The sequence below is a fragment of the Seriola aureovittata genome, chromosome 7 (genome assembly GCF_021018895.1).
Source record: "Seriola aureovittata isolate HTS-2021-v1 ecotype China chromosome 7, ASM2101889v1, whole genome shotgun sequence".
Taxonomy (NCBI): Eukaryota; Metazoa; Chordata; class Actinopteri; order Carangiformes; family Carangidae; genus Seriola; species Seriola aureovittata.
This window is the reverse complement of record NC_079370.1, coordinates 1,795,001-1,812,230: the sequence shown is the minus strand read 5'-3', so window position 1 is coordinate 1,812,230 and position 17,230 is coordinate 1,795,001. Positions and strand designations below refer to the sequence as shown.

The following is a 17,230-nucleotide window of genomic DNA, read 5'->3' as shown; positions in this document are numbered from 1 at the left end:
AATAAATATTCATCCTGCCTGTTTTCACAATAACAGAATTTATTGCTAGACCGTTTTATTTCATTCCAGCACTTTTACTTTCCAAATGTCCTTTTTTTTTTCCTAAGTCTGCTTTTATTTTACAGCATCATTTTACCCAAATGTCATTTATTTTATTTTACCACTTGCCATCACAAAGTCTCTATTTGCCAATCGAGACAAACAGGACAGAGCCAGTCAGTGTGACTGGCTTTTGGCTCTGTCCTGTTGACCGAATGTCATAATGAAATATGTCCTTATGAAATAAAATGTTCACTGAGGAAGAGTTATGTTGTGAAATAAAATCTGACTTTAAAAAAGGGACATTTTGACATAAAAATGGCTGCAATGAAATAAAAATCTGCTGTGAAAAGAAACAGGATGAAATAGTACCCTGGGTTTTAAAACTATTTTGGATTGTTTCACAATGTCACGGTCAGGTTATATTTTCTCTTTACATAATTCAATATTTATATATATATATACTGAAGAGCAGCTTCACTGAGCTACCATTCGAACACAGAGCTGTGGTTCAAGCCTATTGGGTTTTCTCAAATTATTCATATTTGTAGTTTTACCAAAGATCATTTTTACTAAGCATGAAGATTTTTAGGTTCCTGTGTGTCTTAAAGCAGCAGCCAGGTGAAATGTGTGGCTGTAATCAGTCGTCCATGCTTCCAATGACCTCGTTCTGATAACAAAAAAAATCAATTTAATATGAAGTGTGACATAGTTGATTTAAGTGCAAATGTGCAAAAAATTATTCTGTGTGTTCCCCCAGAACACGAAAAGAAAACATGTCGTTGTAAAGAGACAGTAACTTTGGAAGATATCCACTTTGTCGAACTCGCTCTGCTCAAGCCTCATAATAACCTGAGGTAAACTTTGGAATATACATGTTTTAATGCACATAAAGGCACGACAGTGTTGTATTAAGACAGACAGTCTGAATCATTTCTTTGTTTGACAGGACTTACTGTAAGTCAGCTGCGTTTTTCCCTAAATGTTAAGGGGGGAAAAAAAAAGATGGCACCTCACATCAGTGATGTGAGAGTGACGCATGTCCGGCGTGTTGCATCTGTGAAACGAGAAGATGAGTCACCGATCTCACTCAGTGTTGAACAACAAGTCAAACCTCTATAAGAGATCTCAGTTTCCAGAGATACCAAACATGTCGGGGAGATGTATATATCATCTTTAGGATACATGTCATTAAATAATCTATGATACTGTCAGGCAATGAGGGAAATGAATAAAGATCCTCAATGGAGAAGCTGGTGTGAAGTGGAGCGGGTGTGATGAGCTTAAAGTGTAGATATTTAGCTTTAATCCAAGGCTGTTTGTGTCCATACGGCGTGGACTCTGGTATTTGTGGCTTTATTTATACAGTAAAAGGTGGGATTCATTGAGACGCTGACCTCCTCCCACTGTACCGTCACTGAGATACCCATCTGTAATGGGCTCAACGCAGCCCTGACATTGAACACGCTCTCAGGCGCTCTGAGAAATTGTAAACACATTGTACAGAGGGCAGAGAACTCGAACACCTTAAACAACAAGCCGTCATAACCAAACACACAAATGGCCATTAATCATTTCAGTGCCCCTTAAAAACACAGGAGCACATTTACACCATCTCACTATCATATCTACAGTGTGCGGGGGCGGCGGTTTGTCACAAGTGGCACCGGGTAATGAATATTAATGTGCTCAGATGTCAGAAGAATTAATTGTCGAGGCGGGTAAATGCTGCATTATCTGCAAGCCTGAAGTATTTGACGGTATATCAGTGGCAACAAACTGGCTCTAATGAAAAGCTGAGCTCAGGGAAGAGTAATGGCCGTAGCGAGAGGAGGCAGAGCTCTGTTTGCTTTTGCAGAGTGGGCTTTCAATGGGTTTGTTTTTGCTCTAAAATTCAAAGCGAGAAACGTATTTGGTCTGAGATCGTTAAATTCCAAAGCACAACACACCCGTTGCTGGGAACAATATAACGTGATTGCTTGTTTTAGTTTCAGAAATACACCTGATGATTGTGGCATTCGAGTGCTGATTTCTAATGCGGGGTCTACGGTCAATTATTATTTATTTTGTTGCTATTATGTGGAAATATGCTGTAAGAGATTTTAAACAGAGATTCCTTAATGTTTAGACAGAGTGAAATTCACATATGTAATTCATAAATTCATATTTTTCATATGCCGGCGTTAATAAATGTATATTTTCATACATGAATGTACAGTATTCAAGCCTGGAATCTCTCCTTTAACACGGCACTGACCTTTTTCCATATTTTATGACACAGAAATGACAAGATTTATAAATGACAACAGAAGCAAGTTTACATCAATATGAACTCATATGTCATTTGTAGGCACAAAAATAACTAATCTATAAAAATGAACAAATGGTGGCTCATATTGAAGAGCCTGCTCATGTATGTGCAAAGTAACAATGACAGGAATGAAGGTGGTTGAATTCCACAGTTTCCTTTCCCCCGGTAACCTGCACATCCAAATCGAAGCTCATGTAGATGTTTTCAGTGGAGTGACAAATGATTTGACCAATAATGTTTAGTATCACTTACCTCCGTCCACTCCCAGGAGCAAACAGACCAATCAGCATCTTCCTTCAACCAAAAATGTTCAATCGACATACGGGCCTTTTATTTATTCCAGCCATTTTTCTTCCCTGTCAAACCCTCATGTAGAGGTGGAACTGGTCGGGACCTGCAGACAGAAAACTGGTGGAATTCCCCTTTAATTTAACGAGTTGAATAAACACTTTTTTATTTTGTTATGAAATTAGGACTTTTAAGATGAATTAACATTTTATATTAATAGAACATGTTTCTACATTACATATTAAAGATTAAAATCAGCTGATTTTACAGTGTTGGCAGGTTTTTGAGAATATTATCTAAAGAAAGTGAAAAGAAAAAGACTGCTCGTGTGAAACATGAAAACACTGAACATTTCTTACCCAATGTGATGGAAAAAAACTCATTGTGAATGATTTCATAATTCCATCTACAGAGTGGTTTAGGCCGATGTGCAAAGAACATAAGTGCATCGTGTTGGAATGATGAGTAAGAAATCGTATTATCACACGGTGGTCTTAGTGAAATGCACAGAGCATCCATGTTCTTTACTTCACTGTTGAGCGCTGTGTGTGTCCTGAGATGGATGAACAGCTGGACACGGCGAGATAGTATAGATTAGCGGGATGACTCAGCGGCCGCCTGTCAAGTTTCTTGCGTGTGTGTTTGTGTGTCCTTACCCCGGCGCCAGGGAAAGAGTGGAGGTAGAGCGAGAAAGGCAAAGAGGGAGAGAGAGAAATGCCCAGAGCACAGCCCGCCATCTCTCAGTTCCAGTCCAGTGCCTGAGGAAATGTACCCTGATATTAGCTATTAAAGAGCAGATTGTCAGGGGAGCCATGCCAGCACTGACAGCAGCTGTACAATGGAGCAGGCTGCAGGGAGGCAGGAGGCTAGCTCAGGCTTTTCTTTCCATCCACAGTCTTCTTTCTCAAGTCCCCCCCCCCGTTGGCAGCTGACGCCCTCCGTCACCCTCCTCCACCCAGAAAACTGCCCGTGTGCCTAAGTCTCTGTACGTGAGCGCTGGGTTGGAAAAAGCCCTCACGGACGGACGTCAGAGGCAGCAACAAACCTGATGAGTGTGTGATTAGATTGGCTCCATACCTGCACGGCGCCGCAAATGTTCTCATTTGTGGGGATTTTGTACGGTGATGTGTTACCGCAGAAACTTCCCAACAGAAATTAGGTTCGGACCATTTGCTCTCGGATGAAATTGGAAAGAGATAAATCAGTATGAATTCAAATCAATGACTCCTGCTGCTGTTAAATATCTGAGATAATGTCGCGTTCCCCCCCCCCCTCTCCAACAGAAAAAAAAAGATGATTGCAAGTGTGGATGCAGTTATTTGTGAATGCAAATTTTTTCACCTTATCAATCTTTTATTCTAGGAATAGTCAACCGTGACGCTTCTCATTTACTCACTTTGAATACTGACAAGAGGGAGGGAAAAAAAAATCATAAACGTCGAATGAAATTTGACAGAGCTCAAGAGCCATGAGGGATTTCTGTCCTTTAAGTTGTGACAGCATATAATAAGGCCCAATCATTTTAATTAAAGAGCTTAATCCAGCTTCACTGAGAAAGGTAATCAGATCTCCGGGGAGCCCTGTGATTGCCTGAAAGCCTAAGTAGAGTGGAAGGATTTCAGAGCGGCGTCTCTCCTCTATCGCCAAAGCAAATCTCAGGAGGGTGGAGGGGGAGCAGGGAGAGGCTGAGGTACAAATGGAGGGAAGAAAAGAAGCGGTGTCCTGTCTCGAAGGGTCGCAGCACCTGTCCTGATCTCCCGTTCTCTCGATTCTCTTCGTCTTTGTTGCCTTCACCACTCCCACCCTCTCAATTTCTCTCTCTTTAATTGTGTTCCATACTCGATTTCTCTCATTTAATGTTATCTCTTTCCTCTCACCTTCTCACGTCCCTTGCCCGCCTCCCCTCCTCTCCTCCTCCTCCTCCTCCTCTTTCTTTCTTTCTCCTTATTTCACACACTTGATTTTCCTTCGAGTTCCTTTGGGTTTTTTTTTTTTTTTTTTGGCTCAGAGTTTGCTTACTTTTCCAGTTTCACTTTCATTTAACTTTTCACTTCCAGATCTATCCTCTTTTGTTCTTGTTTCTAACCATTTCTTTTCTTTTACCTGGCCTCAATCTCTCTATCTCTTTCTTTGTCTCCCTCCTCCTACTCTGCTGTCGGGCCTCCGCTCGCCCATACCAACTTTAGATTGATCACAGTCATTACCTCCATTAATGAGAGGGGATTGAGTTCTTAACTGGGCCTTGCAGAGCCAGTTAGGTCACAGTGACTGGGGATATGGATTACTGGAGGCTTCACAGAGTGCAGGGCGTCCTAGGCCAGCCAAAATACACTTTAATCACCTGCCCTTCCAACAGAAAATGGCTCTTTAATGACGCCGTGGTAGATGGTTTCACCCCAAACACAAGGGCAAATACATGCATGACTTAACAAGGGATGGCCTCAGCAACCAGGCGCTGTTACAAGTCGACAGATGAAGACAGAACCGTTCTTGTTCTTGCTGATTATCGCTCATTTACCTCACCCTTTACCTCACACATTAACATGATTAGTCCAGATACAGGGATTAAACAGGTATCAGCTCCGACTTTCATCACCTTAACTGCCAGTTAAACTCTATTACATGTTGGCAAATATGCCTCTTACCTTCTTGAAAGGAGATCTGGAGCTTCAAGTAATCACGTAGCATTTCAATGGTTTGAAAATAGTTCATGACAGTTTGAGTAGTTTGTCACTTTCATTTGTGAATCCATGTGGGTTTATTGGCTCAACGGCGCCCTCAGCGGATGAATGCCACTGGTGATTGTGAAACGTTGCCAGTTCATTAGAGGCGTGCATTACATATTAACATCAGTGTGTTCTCTGTATGAATATGTGCAGGGTGACTTATTGAAATGTCATTGAGAAGTGCCACGAGTGGGTGTCATGCTAAATTGGGAATGTTGCGCTTGCTAAACTAGCTAGCGAGCTATTGTCTCAAAATAAGTTGTTCTTGCCGACTGTATGACTCATCAGTATATTTATTCTGTTTCTATCTGGAGACGTTGAATAGCTGCACAGAAATGAAAGCAAACCTCCCTCGTCATTCATTCATTCACACGATGACAGTGGGGTTACAAAGTCTTACTGAGCTCAGTTACCCTGGCAACAAGAAAAGGTTCAGGTACAGAAGTAATTAATAAATTACAGGGTAACTTAAATTACATTTTTAAAAACATGTGGACAGTAAATTTCCAGTTTTGTTCAGCTGGACTTTGCTCATGAACACCCAGTTTCAGTTTTCAATTTCATCTCTATAGGTTAATTAAAGTGGTAGCTTCTAGACATGTTAGCTTAGTAGCTAGCTTAGTAACAAGAAAGTAGCATTTTGGAATAATTGGTTAGAGTTAGAGGAGAAGATTGACACCACTCTCATGCCTGTATTAAGTATTGAGACAGACGCAGGAGGTTATTAGCTTAGCTTAGCAAAACGACTGGAAGCAGGGGGAACAGCTGGCCTCGCTCCGTCCACATCTACAACATCTCTTAAGCAAATCAACATATTGTGTCCTCTTTGATTAATCTGTACACACAGAAATGTAGAAATCAGGTTGTAGTTTAAACGAGGAGTTACATGTATATGGGTGCGTGTCAGGCTAACTTTTGCAAACTTAGTGTGAGCAAATAACGCCCACAAAGTGAGCAGACTGTGTCCGCTGATGAAGACTGTGAGCAGCAGTTGAAAGCTGACCTTGAGATAACAGAATGACAAAAAGTCAAAGACCTGTCTCCCAGGTGAAGAATAAAATTTCACGCTGAGTATTGAATCTGCTGGATGGTGTATGTTTCCTCTTTTGGAGGCTAACTGTTTCCCCTCCTTCCAGTCTGTGTTCTGCGTTAGGCCAAACAAATCATGGGCCCGTCTCTCTACTGAATTCACAAAGATGAAATTGATATCGATCTTCACGCTGTAGGTATCAGAGCAAACAAGCAGATTGCCCAAGTCTTGGAGTATTCCTCAATAATAAAGCTCCAGGCAGCGTTTCCCAATAAGAATGTGTCAATTACTCCCCAGTTGATGTTACACAACAATGTAAGATGGAGCAGTTATCGAGATGCTGTTGTATTTGTTGTTCCAAACAGTGGGTCAATTCTGAGTTAGTCTTTGCCAGAGAAACGAAATCTCTGTAGAGAAACTGATGCAGATTAGGTTTCCCTGCTGCTGATAAATGCAGGACAGAAAACCTAAACAAAAGCAATCTGTGAGATTCAGATGACAAAACACCGCAGCAAAAACTTGGCACCAAAGAAATAATCCTTAACTGATACAGCAGAATCTTGATTACCACATCTGATAATGCTTTTATTTTAGCTCCCCCATGGTGAGAACATCAGCCAAGAGAAGCTAAATTACAACTCATAGGCGAGGATTCAGTGGCTCACACCAACACCAAGCCTTTACCTGCCCTTCTCTGGAGCCACACTCACTCTGTGTCTGTGCCATTGAAAAGCTGCCCAGAGAAGCAGGTGTGACAGCAGCCTTTTCGGTCACCGGTGAGCACGGCGACATCGAGTGAGTTAATCGCTGTGATTTCAGGTTGTTTTGATGCTTGGCACAGCGGAGTGGACCGGGAGTAGGTGGTGGTTAATTGCGGGGAGGTCACCGCCGCTCCGCTCGTGGCATAAACATTATTCATCAGGAGCGACAAGGTCAGACGCATCATAAATAGTTCACAGATTAATTATTGTTCTTGTGGTAATGGTCTGGGCTTGATGGAACATGGTAATGTAACTTTACACCTAGGTCATTGATGGCTGTCATTTTACTTTAGTTGAACATCCATAATTTGAAAATGCATTTAAAGGTCCCATATTGTATAAAGGTAGCTGTCCATGTCTTTTATACATTTCTATATTAATACTGTGAAAGTATCAAAGCCTCAGTCCACAGAGAAACACACACAGCCTGTATTCAGAAACTGAGACTTAAAACCAGCCGTCAAGACTGCTCTAACTTTGTGATGTCATAACGAAGCAATGACCGGTTTCAGCCATGCTCCAAGCCCCGCCCACCTGGACCCACCATCCAACCTTGCAGGATTTGGTTTCTCTGAGTGTTTTACCTGAAATCTGCTTTATATATTGATTTGCTCACTCACAAAGCAGTCAGCCAATCAGAAGAAAGGCTCAGAGCCTCCTCTCTTCTGATTGGTTCAGTTATTAGAGCTCCAGGGGGGAGAAGCCTGAGAGGAGACGTGAAACGACATTGAGTTGGTTTTTGGTTCTTAAAACCACAAATATATCTTCTTAGCAGCACTTTAAATAAACTGTAAAATATGGGACCTTTAAAACATTTTCTTTTCATGTTTGGTATTTACATCTGAACTAAACTTTTTTTCTTTCTTTTTTTAGCCGCCATTTTTCACACCGACATGAAATCTGTATTTACACAGTTTTATGGTTAAAATGTAAAAGTCATGTCGTCTTTTTTTGTATACAGATTACTCTGCTCTTGCTAAATCCATGAATGGCTGTGTTTACAGTGTGAGGATTTGGAGGAACTGGGTGGATTTTCTGGCTTTTGCCTGTAGTCTTATTCAGCCTCAACTCAAATTACACAGAACATAAATTACGCGCAGCTAATAAGTGAAGTCACTGTTCTCCTTTTCAGAGCTGAGTCCACAGACTTTAAATAAATGTTCCAGTCATGGTTTTGAGTGTAACAGCCCAGAATAATGGCCTTTTCTTGCCAGATGTTCTTCTTTAGATGAGTTCACAGGCATCTGCAGCGTTTACCAACACACACACACACACACACACACAAGCAAATAAAGGTAGAGGTCATTTAGTCGTAGGTGCACCACCAACGCTCGATCCTCTGATGGTAACAGTAATCAATAGGCGCCCTTGCTTAAGGTCATCTGGTCATGGATGGACAGGTTCTGTCAGGGGGAGTCAGTAAATGGCATTAAAGAAAGAAAGAGTGAAAAGAGAAACATCACAGCTGCTGAATGTGGTTTCATTTACCACAACACGATAAGCCAGTTTATCATTTAAAATACAAAAGCCTGAGTTACCTCAAATGAATTAGCACCTTGAGTCTTGAATTTCTCGATGGCCTTCTTCATGGTGTTTTGGAAAACAGTATCTCAACAGTCAGTCACTGTCTTTAAGCTCAGGCACCTCGGGCTGTTGTTCACAAGTGATGGGAAGATGGAGTGTGACATTGACGGGCAGGCTGGTGCTGCGCCTGCAGGAATGCAGACGCTGCACTCGACTGTTGTGGTGGAGACGGAGCTGATTTTATGGCAAGGCTTTTTCGATTTAATGTTCCAGCTCTCACTTATGGTCAAGAACAAATAGTTTTCACAAAGCGGTTAACTACATTGGAATTTAAGCAATCACACTATTGCTTTGATAGAGGTTATCAAGGAGATTTTTTACTCGAGTCACAGTGTGGTTGGAGACTAGAGTAACAGAACACACAAAATGCACTTTCCCAGCATTCTTCTGTGCAGCAAAATTATCGCCATCATAACTCCTAGCTCCCATTGGACATGTTTTCGTACAGGTCAGTGCATACAGGTTCAAACTGCGTGAGAGCTAGCATCTCTCTCCTTGGAAACAAAAGGCCTTGCTCTGTGTTGTGATAAACTTGCACTTTTGATATGGATGTGTTAGCAAGAAGTTGAGCAGCCCAGAATCCGTAGGGAGCTTGTAGTAAAGTTGCTGCTCTTTCTCAATGAAAGGAGCCATCTGAGGAGGATGTGGCGTCTGATCAGGAAGCCTCCCTGCAGCGGTCCTCCAGCCATGTCCAAGTGGAAGGAGACCCCAGGGACGGCCACAGAAAGGACTGCATATATCCCGTGTGGCCTGGCAACCTCTCAGGAAGAGATGGAAGACGTGGCTCAGAGAGGGACATATGGGTTAATTTGCCGACTGCTGCTGCAGCTGGGAGAGAACAGGCGGTCGGGTGGATGTGCAGTCTCTTGTTTTCCGAGGGTAAAGAAATGTAGGGCTTCGTGGTTTTAATATCTGAGAGGTAGAGTCATAGGACTGTGTCTGTTTTGGCCGTTGGTTGTGTATTTTTGTTGCTGATTCAGAGCAGGCCTAAACATAATCAAAACAGCAGTACAATGAGTGTACAGCCTGACCCTGACTCACTGTTTGTTTAAACCTTATTTTTTGGGGTGTCAAATATGCTAACGTACTTATGTTTCTCTTAACTCTTTATTAGCAAGGTATTTGGGGTGTTGGTGGAAAATCTGATATTCCATTAGCAGATTTTAATTTTACTCTCAAATACCATCATGCCGCTCACCAGCACTGCAGAAAAACAAGGCATTTGTCATCATTTCGTACGTGATTTTGTCACACATTGTCAGAACAAATCCTCACGGCTTTACCTGACTGCAGGCGTCCATTCATCTTCCACCTGCTCCTGTTCATTACTCTACAGATGCATTCAAAACATGCAGCGAGTTTCACGAAAAGTGCTGCAAATTTCATAGTTGGAGTCAGTCAACTGTAAGAGCAGAGTATTACAACAAGTATAAATGTGCCTCAAACCCGTTTCAAAGGTTAATGGATTGGATGCTCACAAACACACACTGAAATACTACAGGAAAAAAAACCCAACAGTGCATACATTTACATACATTTGAGGCATTTAGCTGAAGTGTCTGCAACTGTGAAATAAAGCTCAAATCTCCCAGGTACCATTCGATACCTCGGCTTGAATAAATAGACATTTTTCTCCAGAAGCTCTGTGTGATTCGTCTAATGTAAGGGGTGTTTGTACTTCTTTCACCACAGGTCCTAACAGAAACATACCTGCTGCTCCTTTTTTATTTTTGTTTCTAACCTTTGGCAGAAGTGAACCCAACGACAATGTAACTCCGAGCAGGTTTGTGGCGCCGCCCCCCCGACACCTCCGCTGGGGTAAATAAGGACCATATATGATGGCTCACAAAAATAGCATGACATAATTCAGTATTGATTTGCTCTCCTGGCTGGCTGATCTTCATTTTGTGACACTGGAGTGCAGAGAACTCAGAGGCATTGGCATCGATCAGGTGGCGCCGCCAAAGCAAAATTTCATTTTCGCAAATGTGGCAGCAGTTCTCTGTATTCCATACACCGACATGTGGTGTTGTTTTTTTTAGAGTCAAATATATCGATCCACTGTCATCATCTTTTTTTTTTTTTTTCCTAAAAATATCAGACAGTTCTTTCAGAGCACAGCAGCTATTTGTGTAACATGTTAACGCGACCTCATGTCTTGACAGTGGATTAAAGGTCTGATGATTTTGCAGAGCTGTCACTGTCAATAATATAGATTGCATTAGTTTGATATGTGCATGCATGAGATGGAATGTAATCACTTTTGTCCTTGTGGCTTTTAAATAGAAAGAACTACTTTCCTCTGGTGTGGAAAGTCAAGTCTGATCCATTGAGTCTGATCTCAGTTTATACTGGTCTGCTGCTTATTTGACTTGTGTTGGTCTTAATTCATTTTTTCTACAAATATAAATGTCTTTATTATGAATAGAACTCGAGTATTTTGGTCAGGCCAGGGGATAAAACAAGAAATCCATTCATGATATTTTCTTCATGTCAGTCAATAGTGATCGAGACTGTTCTGTAAAAAAACGAGCCCACAGGTCGTTTGTGCAGCAGGTTTTTATGACCCATAGTTACGTTTTGTTGTTAGGCGACATCTAGTGGCCGTAGTAAATATGACATGTTGGGGTGGATGGATGAGACGCCATCCTTGTCAGTACAAATCCTTATAAATACAACAGTGTGTGTGGGTTATTTACAGCCTCTCAGTTACATTCATTAGATAAAATTCCTAATTGTTACCATGAAAAACGAGCAGCAGCATTCATCGTGTGTCGCAGTACGACGCAGGTATCGGTACGTTTAGTTCAGGGTGTTTTCTCTGAGGGCCAGCAGATGGTAATAACTGCTGGTGTTTGAGGCTGTGCTCTCTCGCACGCTGCATACATTACTGCATGGCGATGCATCAGGTGATAAAACAGGTTGTGGTATTTCCTGTCTTAATTGAGACAAGCTTTGGAAGCGTTATCTTCGTACATCACCGCTCTGGTTGGTGACAGATGTCTCGTTCAGTTAAAATCACTGAGCCGCAGTCGAGTCGTTTATCCACAACAACTCTGCGTGTTTGAGGTTGTTGTGACTTGAGCTGTCGTTTTCTCAGCTGACAGCCGACGGCTCGTCTGTCCCGTCGATCAGACTTTTGATACCACGACAACTTCCTCTAGAACTGCCAAAAAGAAAATTCACAAAACACAAGCAAACATAGAAATGTGCAGCAGTTCACACAATGGAAGTTAGTTACAAAACATGAAACACTGAATATTATTGTTTATTGTCTTTGAACCAAGTTTTGTAAAATGGCTTAAACTTAAATGTAGGGCCGGGAGATGCAGCCAAAAATGTTATCACCAATAATGTTATCATCGATAATTATTCATCATCTTTAGTGACCTGTTTTTCGTAAAGACCAGGGGAAAAGTCAAACAGTGTTGTTGCTGAGAACCTGTGGGTTGTAATCCAAAGGATGGAAGCAGCTGAGGTCGAATTAAAGAAACCAATGACCTTTCCTCGCCGTCTTCACCTGCTGCACCTCTGTTGTTGTTGTTGATGCAACCAAACAACACACCTGTGAAATGATTGGCTGTTTATGAGCCAGGGAGGGAGCGACCTTGACGTTTGTTCATGCAACTGTGAAAGTATCAGACCTTCTATCAAACAGTATTTTTTATTGCTATTGATGAAATGTCTAGTCAAATGTTCCCTCACACACACAGGCTTCACCAGCGTGTGGAAATCAACAGAATATCTGACTTTATCTCAACCCGACTCTCACATAAACCCCGTCTGTGATTCAGCTACAGCAATTTTGGTGTTTGCTTGTTTTCTCTCCTAACTGTCACAACACTTTCAGCTCACTGCTTCTTTTTTTGTGCCAATATTTACTCTTCAATCTTTAGATAAAACAAATAAAGTAGAAAAAGATTCTCTAAAGTCTGGAGGAAACAAACATGTTCAGCCAGCTGTTGCTATAGCGCTGGATGAAGCCATATGACTCAAAACAAACGATGTATTTCTCTCTGCAGATGGCGTCCTCCCCGGTGCTGTTCCACTACCGCTCTCCCCTGTGCTCAGACTGGCACAACCCTTGGCAACCCCTACAATGCCGACGCCGGCGCCTGCGGCCTCGCCGATAGTCCCGAGCAGCACGGCAGCCACAGCCCCAGAGACTACCTCAGCTGCCGGAGGGGACGAGAGGCAATCAAAGCTCAACGCACCCTCAGAACCAGACCTGGAGCCCGAGGCCGAACCCGAGGCGGAGACGGACGCGGAAACAGAGGAGGAGAAAGCTCGGCGTCTTTTGTACTGCTCGCTCTGCAAGGTGGCGGTCAACTCGGCGTCACAGCTGGAGGCCCACAACAGCGGTAAGAGGCAAATGTGAACATCAGTGGAGTATTTGTAGTAATTATGACAGAGATATTTATACAGAAGACATAAGAGGCTGTGTGTACTGTAGATGGGAGGCATTTACCTGCTGGGCTCCTACAGGTGTTTTTCTCATCAAACACCTCGACTTTAACACGATTATTCCGTTCAGCTTGGTGCAATTTCCATGAGAAATACACCAGCATCACTTGTTCTGAAATGGTTCTGTGAGTCGATGCTTTTTGTGAAGAAGGTTGTTATCTGCTGAGTCTCTACACAATCACCCAGCTGAGTTATTTTGGTCTTAATTCATCATCGTCAGGCCTGAAAGTGGTTTCAAAAGGAACCTCGTATCCAACTTTGATCAGGTACTGTGCGACATCCTTGCTTTCAAAAACAACGAATATATCCTGAATCACTGTGTCTGACAATTTCTAATACAGTTTACACACAGACACAAAAACACACACACGTACACACACACACACACACACACACACACACACACACAATACGCTGAGCCATCTGTGTGTTCAGTCAGAGCTCCATGCAGGAAATGTCCCACTGATTTCCCTTACAACTATTTCATTGAAAGTTTGAGCAAGAGAACAGAGTCAGAGGAAACATGATGGACAGAAACACCCATACAACAAGCTGTTGTCGTATTAATTGTGCAGCATGTCCATAGTCGGGTCTTGATCAAATATCAATCAATCACACAGGTGCCATGTGTGATGCCTTATTCACTGAACACGCTGAACGTACTGAACGTACTGAACGTACCCGTTTGCGACTAATAAAGGTGAACGTGAGCGTTGTTTACTCTGGTGAGAGTTGACAACAACGACTTGGACACCAGGAGGTAGCAGTAGTGAACCGAAAAGCCTTTTGCCAACTGTCAAAACAATCACCAGAAGAATAAGAACTGTATTTTGGTTTTTACGGCTGCATGCAATGGTTTCGAGCGCCCGGCGTATGTTGGGTGCAGTGTTCAGTGCTGGCGATACAAACACAGCTGAAGGGCTGAAGTCAGTTCGTATGAACATTTGAAAGGCTGTTATGAACAAATCTGTTCAGATTCCAATGGAAAAAATGTCACCGCTGAGTTTGAATAAACAGCCACATCAGTGACCAGTTTGAAAAACGACACATCGAGTTGAAGCATCTGACCAGTCTTTTGAAATATCTGCGAGTGAATGATGATAAGAAATCATTAAGAAAGGGACCTAGAGCTGCAAAGTTCCTCCACCTGAGTCAAACTCACGGCATACACACATAAAACATATACTGACGTTGGTTTTTCTTAACTTTTAAAAGTAATCTCTGTCTGTGACTCTATAGTCAAAAGGAGTTCATGTAGTTTGAGAAAGGGCAGTGATTTGAGGCTGGGATGGACGGGTAGGGGGAGGTAAGAACTGAACGTGAAGTAGTTTATTTCTTTGGAACATGAACTTGGTTCAAATTCAAAATTGTGCAGTATGAATGTGAACTAGTTCATTTTAACCTCTGTGAACTGAACTTTGAGCTAGCTCGCGTGAAGTGTGAACTTGCACAACGATGCTTATAAAATCATAACACTTAACTTATAACACAGCTCCAGCAAAGACGGACTGGTCGTCTGAAAGTCGCTAGATCTAGGGCAGCCAAGTCTCCCGCAGACCAGCGTGTGTTTTTGAAATCTTCATTATAGACGGTGTTAAAGTTTTTTCAGTCAGATGCCAAATAATCCATCTGTAGAATAGCTTCAAAATTCACAAAAGGCAAAGCATCAGGCCCGGGGAGTAAGCTGCAGAATCCCGCTGTGCAACCTGTGGTGTTGACAGCTGACTGTGCTATAACTGGCTCATTAATATACCAGTATGGGTCACTGGTTCCATCCTTGAGTCTCTGCTGTCGTGGTTATTTTTCCCTGGAATTACATCATGAATTATTTGTAGCCTTTTAAGCCTATTTGTTGTGTTTGTCCTGTATTAAGATATTGTTTATTTCCCCTGATGTTTCATGATTGTATGAGGAGGGTTTTCACTGGTCTGAGTCAAAAGTCAAAGATTGTTCTTAATTCCCAGTCCGTCCTTTCACTCCAGACACGACACAACTCAGGACAACTGTGTAACTTTTGCACCAGTTTAACAAGGTATTTGATCAGGATCGTTTTATGAGGCTAATTTCTCATATTTCCCAGATCAGAAAAGCCTCTGAGCTCCGATCTCACTTTTCGCTCAGGCAGCATGTGTGGGTTAAGTTCAAACGCTGACCAGGCCGCTCCTCTTGTTTGAACCTGCAGGTACGAAGCACAAGACGATGCTCGAGGCCAGGAGCGGCGTGGGCTCCATCAAGTCCTTCCCCCGGCCGGGAGTCAAAAGCAAACTGGCTACGTCCACCAAATCGTCGACGGGCCTGCAGAACAAAACGTTTTACTGTGAGACGTGTGATGTGCATGTCAACTCCGAGACTCAGCTAAAACAGGTGAGAGCGACGGAAACTGAAAACTGAAAAGTGAACTGAATCATAGATGAACTGAGATAAATTGAATTCTTGTATGAATAATTTTTGTGTTAAACTCAAGCTGAAACATTAAAAGTGTTAATTAATGTATGTGAGTGGAGTGAAGGGAATGCAAATACTAATTACAATGTTATGAGATTGCACTGTAATTGTACTGTTGCTATGCCTGTGAAGATTTTTCTGTAGGTTTCCAGTAGTAATGGTGGCAGATTTACCACTCGAACGCAATTTATGGAACGATGGATCTTTGATTTTGCACAAAGTAAACACCGGCAGGCTTCTCATTTTCAGCTTAAGACCGGTGATTTTGTTAGCTCAACTGACTGGCTGTCGCTAGCAGATTCTATAACCTGCGGTTAGCTAGCAGTAGCTAATTAACGGTCACTAACTATGCTCATGATGTTGTGCTAAAAGACTGAAGCTAAAGCTAAAAAGCTAAATCAGCATCCTCACCAGTTGATGGTCCATGTAGAAGATAAATAAAGATAAAGCTTTGGTCTTGTCTTGCAGGGAACAGCCAGTTAAACACTGGAGTAATTAAAATGTTTGTTTCACTTTTACAAAAGAAAAGGCTTTGAGGATGAGGACTAGCCACAGTCTTTGACAAACATAATGCTAGTTTAGCTAACGAGTTTGGTAGAGGTTGTTGGAGTGTAAACTTCCCCAAACTAAATAAAGAGCAGGACAGAGTCACTAATTAATAGTTAAACTGTAAGCTTTGACATAGTAAACTAACTTTAATTCCACAAAATAATATTTAGCTTTTGATACGCTGCAATTAGGAATAATGCTACGTTACCATTTTAGGTAGTTAGCAGGACATGCTAACAATGTAAGATGATGATAGATCAGATAAACACACTGTTTAATCCATTCCTTACAATTTTGCTTTTGTGATTTTGTTTTTTAAAGTCTAAAGTCTAAAGACATTTCCTTCCAAACTATTCTAAAGTCTAGTTATGGTTGCTAATCTATGTCTGGACAGTCATCGCTAAGGGGAAGGCTTTACAATACTTGAGCAGTGGATATTTTTGCTACAGTTAATTAAAGGCTTAAACCAGAAAAAAAACTTTTAAGAATTTTCTTTTATCATTTTGCCTTAAGTCTTTGGCACACTCAAAATGTTTCCACGTGCACCACAACACTGGGGTTATTAGGAGAATCAGAATAAGGCAGGAAAACACATTTACATGCTCTAATACCCTGTTTTCATGCAGCTGCTCGGTAATACGATTTCTGTCTCGCCTCCTTCCATGTTTTTGAACCAAGGATGACATTGTCTGAAGTGTATTAGTGATATCAAGCTGCAGCATTAAGAGCTCTTGTTTTATTTTGGTGAGCGTATTTAGTTTGATGAGACATTATCTCTATAGAGTCGACTGTTGTTTTGAAAACCTTCTTATTTACTGAAGTGTCAGATGTCTTGCTTTTTGTTGGACTTAACTTTTTTTCTTCTTCTGTGGATACAAAGATGCACCACTCCACTGCTAGTAATGATCTCTCCTTTCATCCTGCCGCGCCGCTGTCTCAGCAAAGCTTTCCCTCTCTGTAGTCTTTGTCATGCACGAAACACTCCTGCAAGAAATCTTGTTAAGCATAGAAAGCACATGGCCGAGAAATCAAG

General features: G+C 41.9%; 1 protein-coding gene across 3 annotated transcripts in view; it reads left to right on the top strand.

Moving 5' to 3' along the window:
- The window catches only part of znf385d (zinc finger protein 385D), a 76,529-nt gene that overhangs the window by 52,325 nt on the left and 6,974 nt on the right, over window positions 1-17,230 (top strand). For all 3 annotated transcript variants that reach the window (XM_056381157.1, XM_056381158.1, XM_056381156.1), the window contains exons 5-6: window positions 12,762-13,100; window positions 15,386-15,567. In XM_056381157.1, coding sequence (XP_056237132.1) covers window positions 12,762-13,100; window positions 15,386-15,567 — 521 coding nt within the window. The remainder of the gene's footprint in view (window positions 1-12,761; window positions 13,101-15,385; window positions 15,568-17,230) is intronic.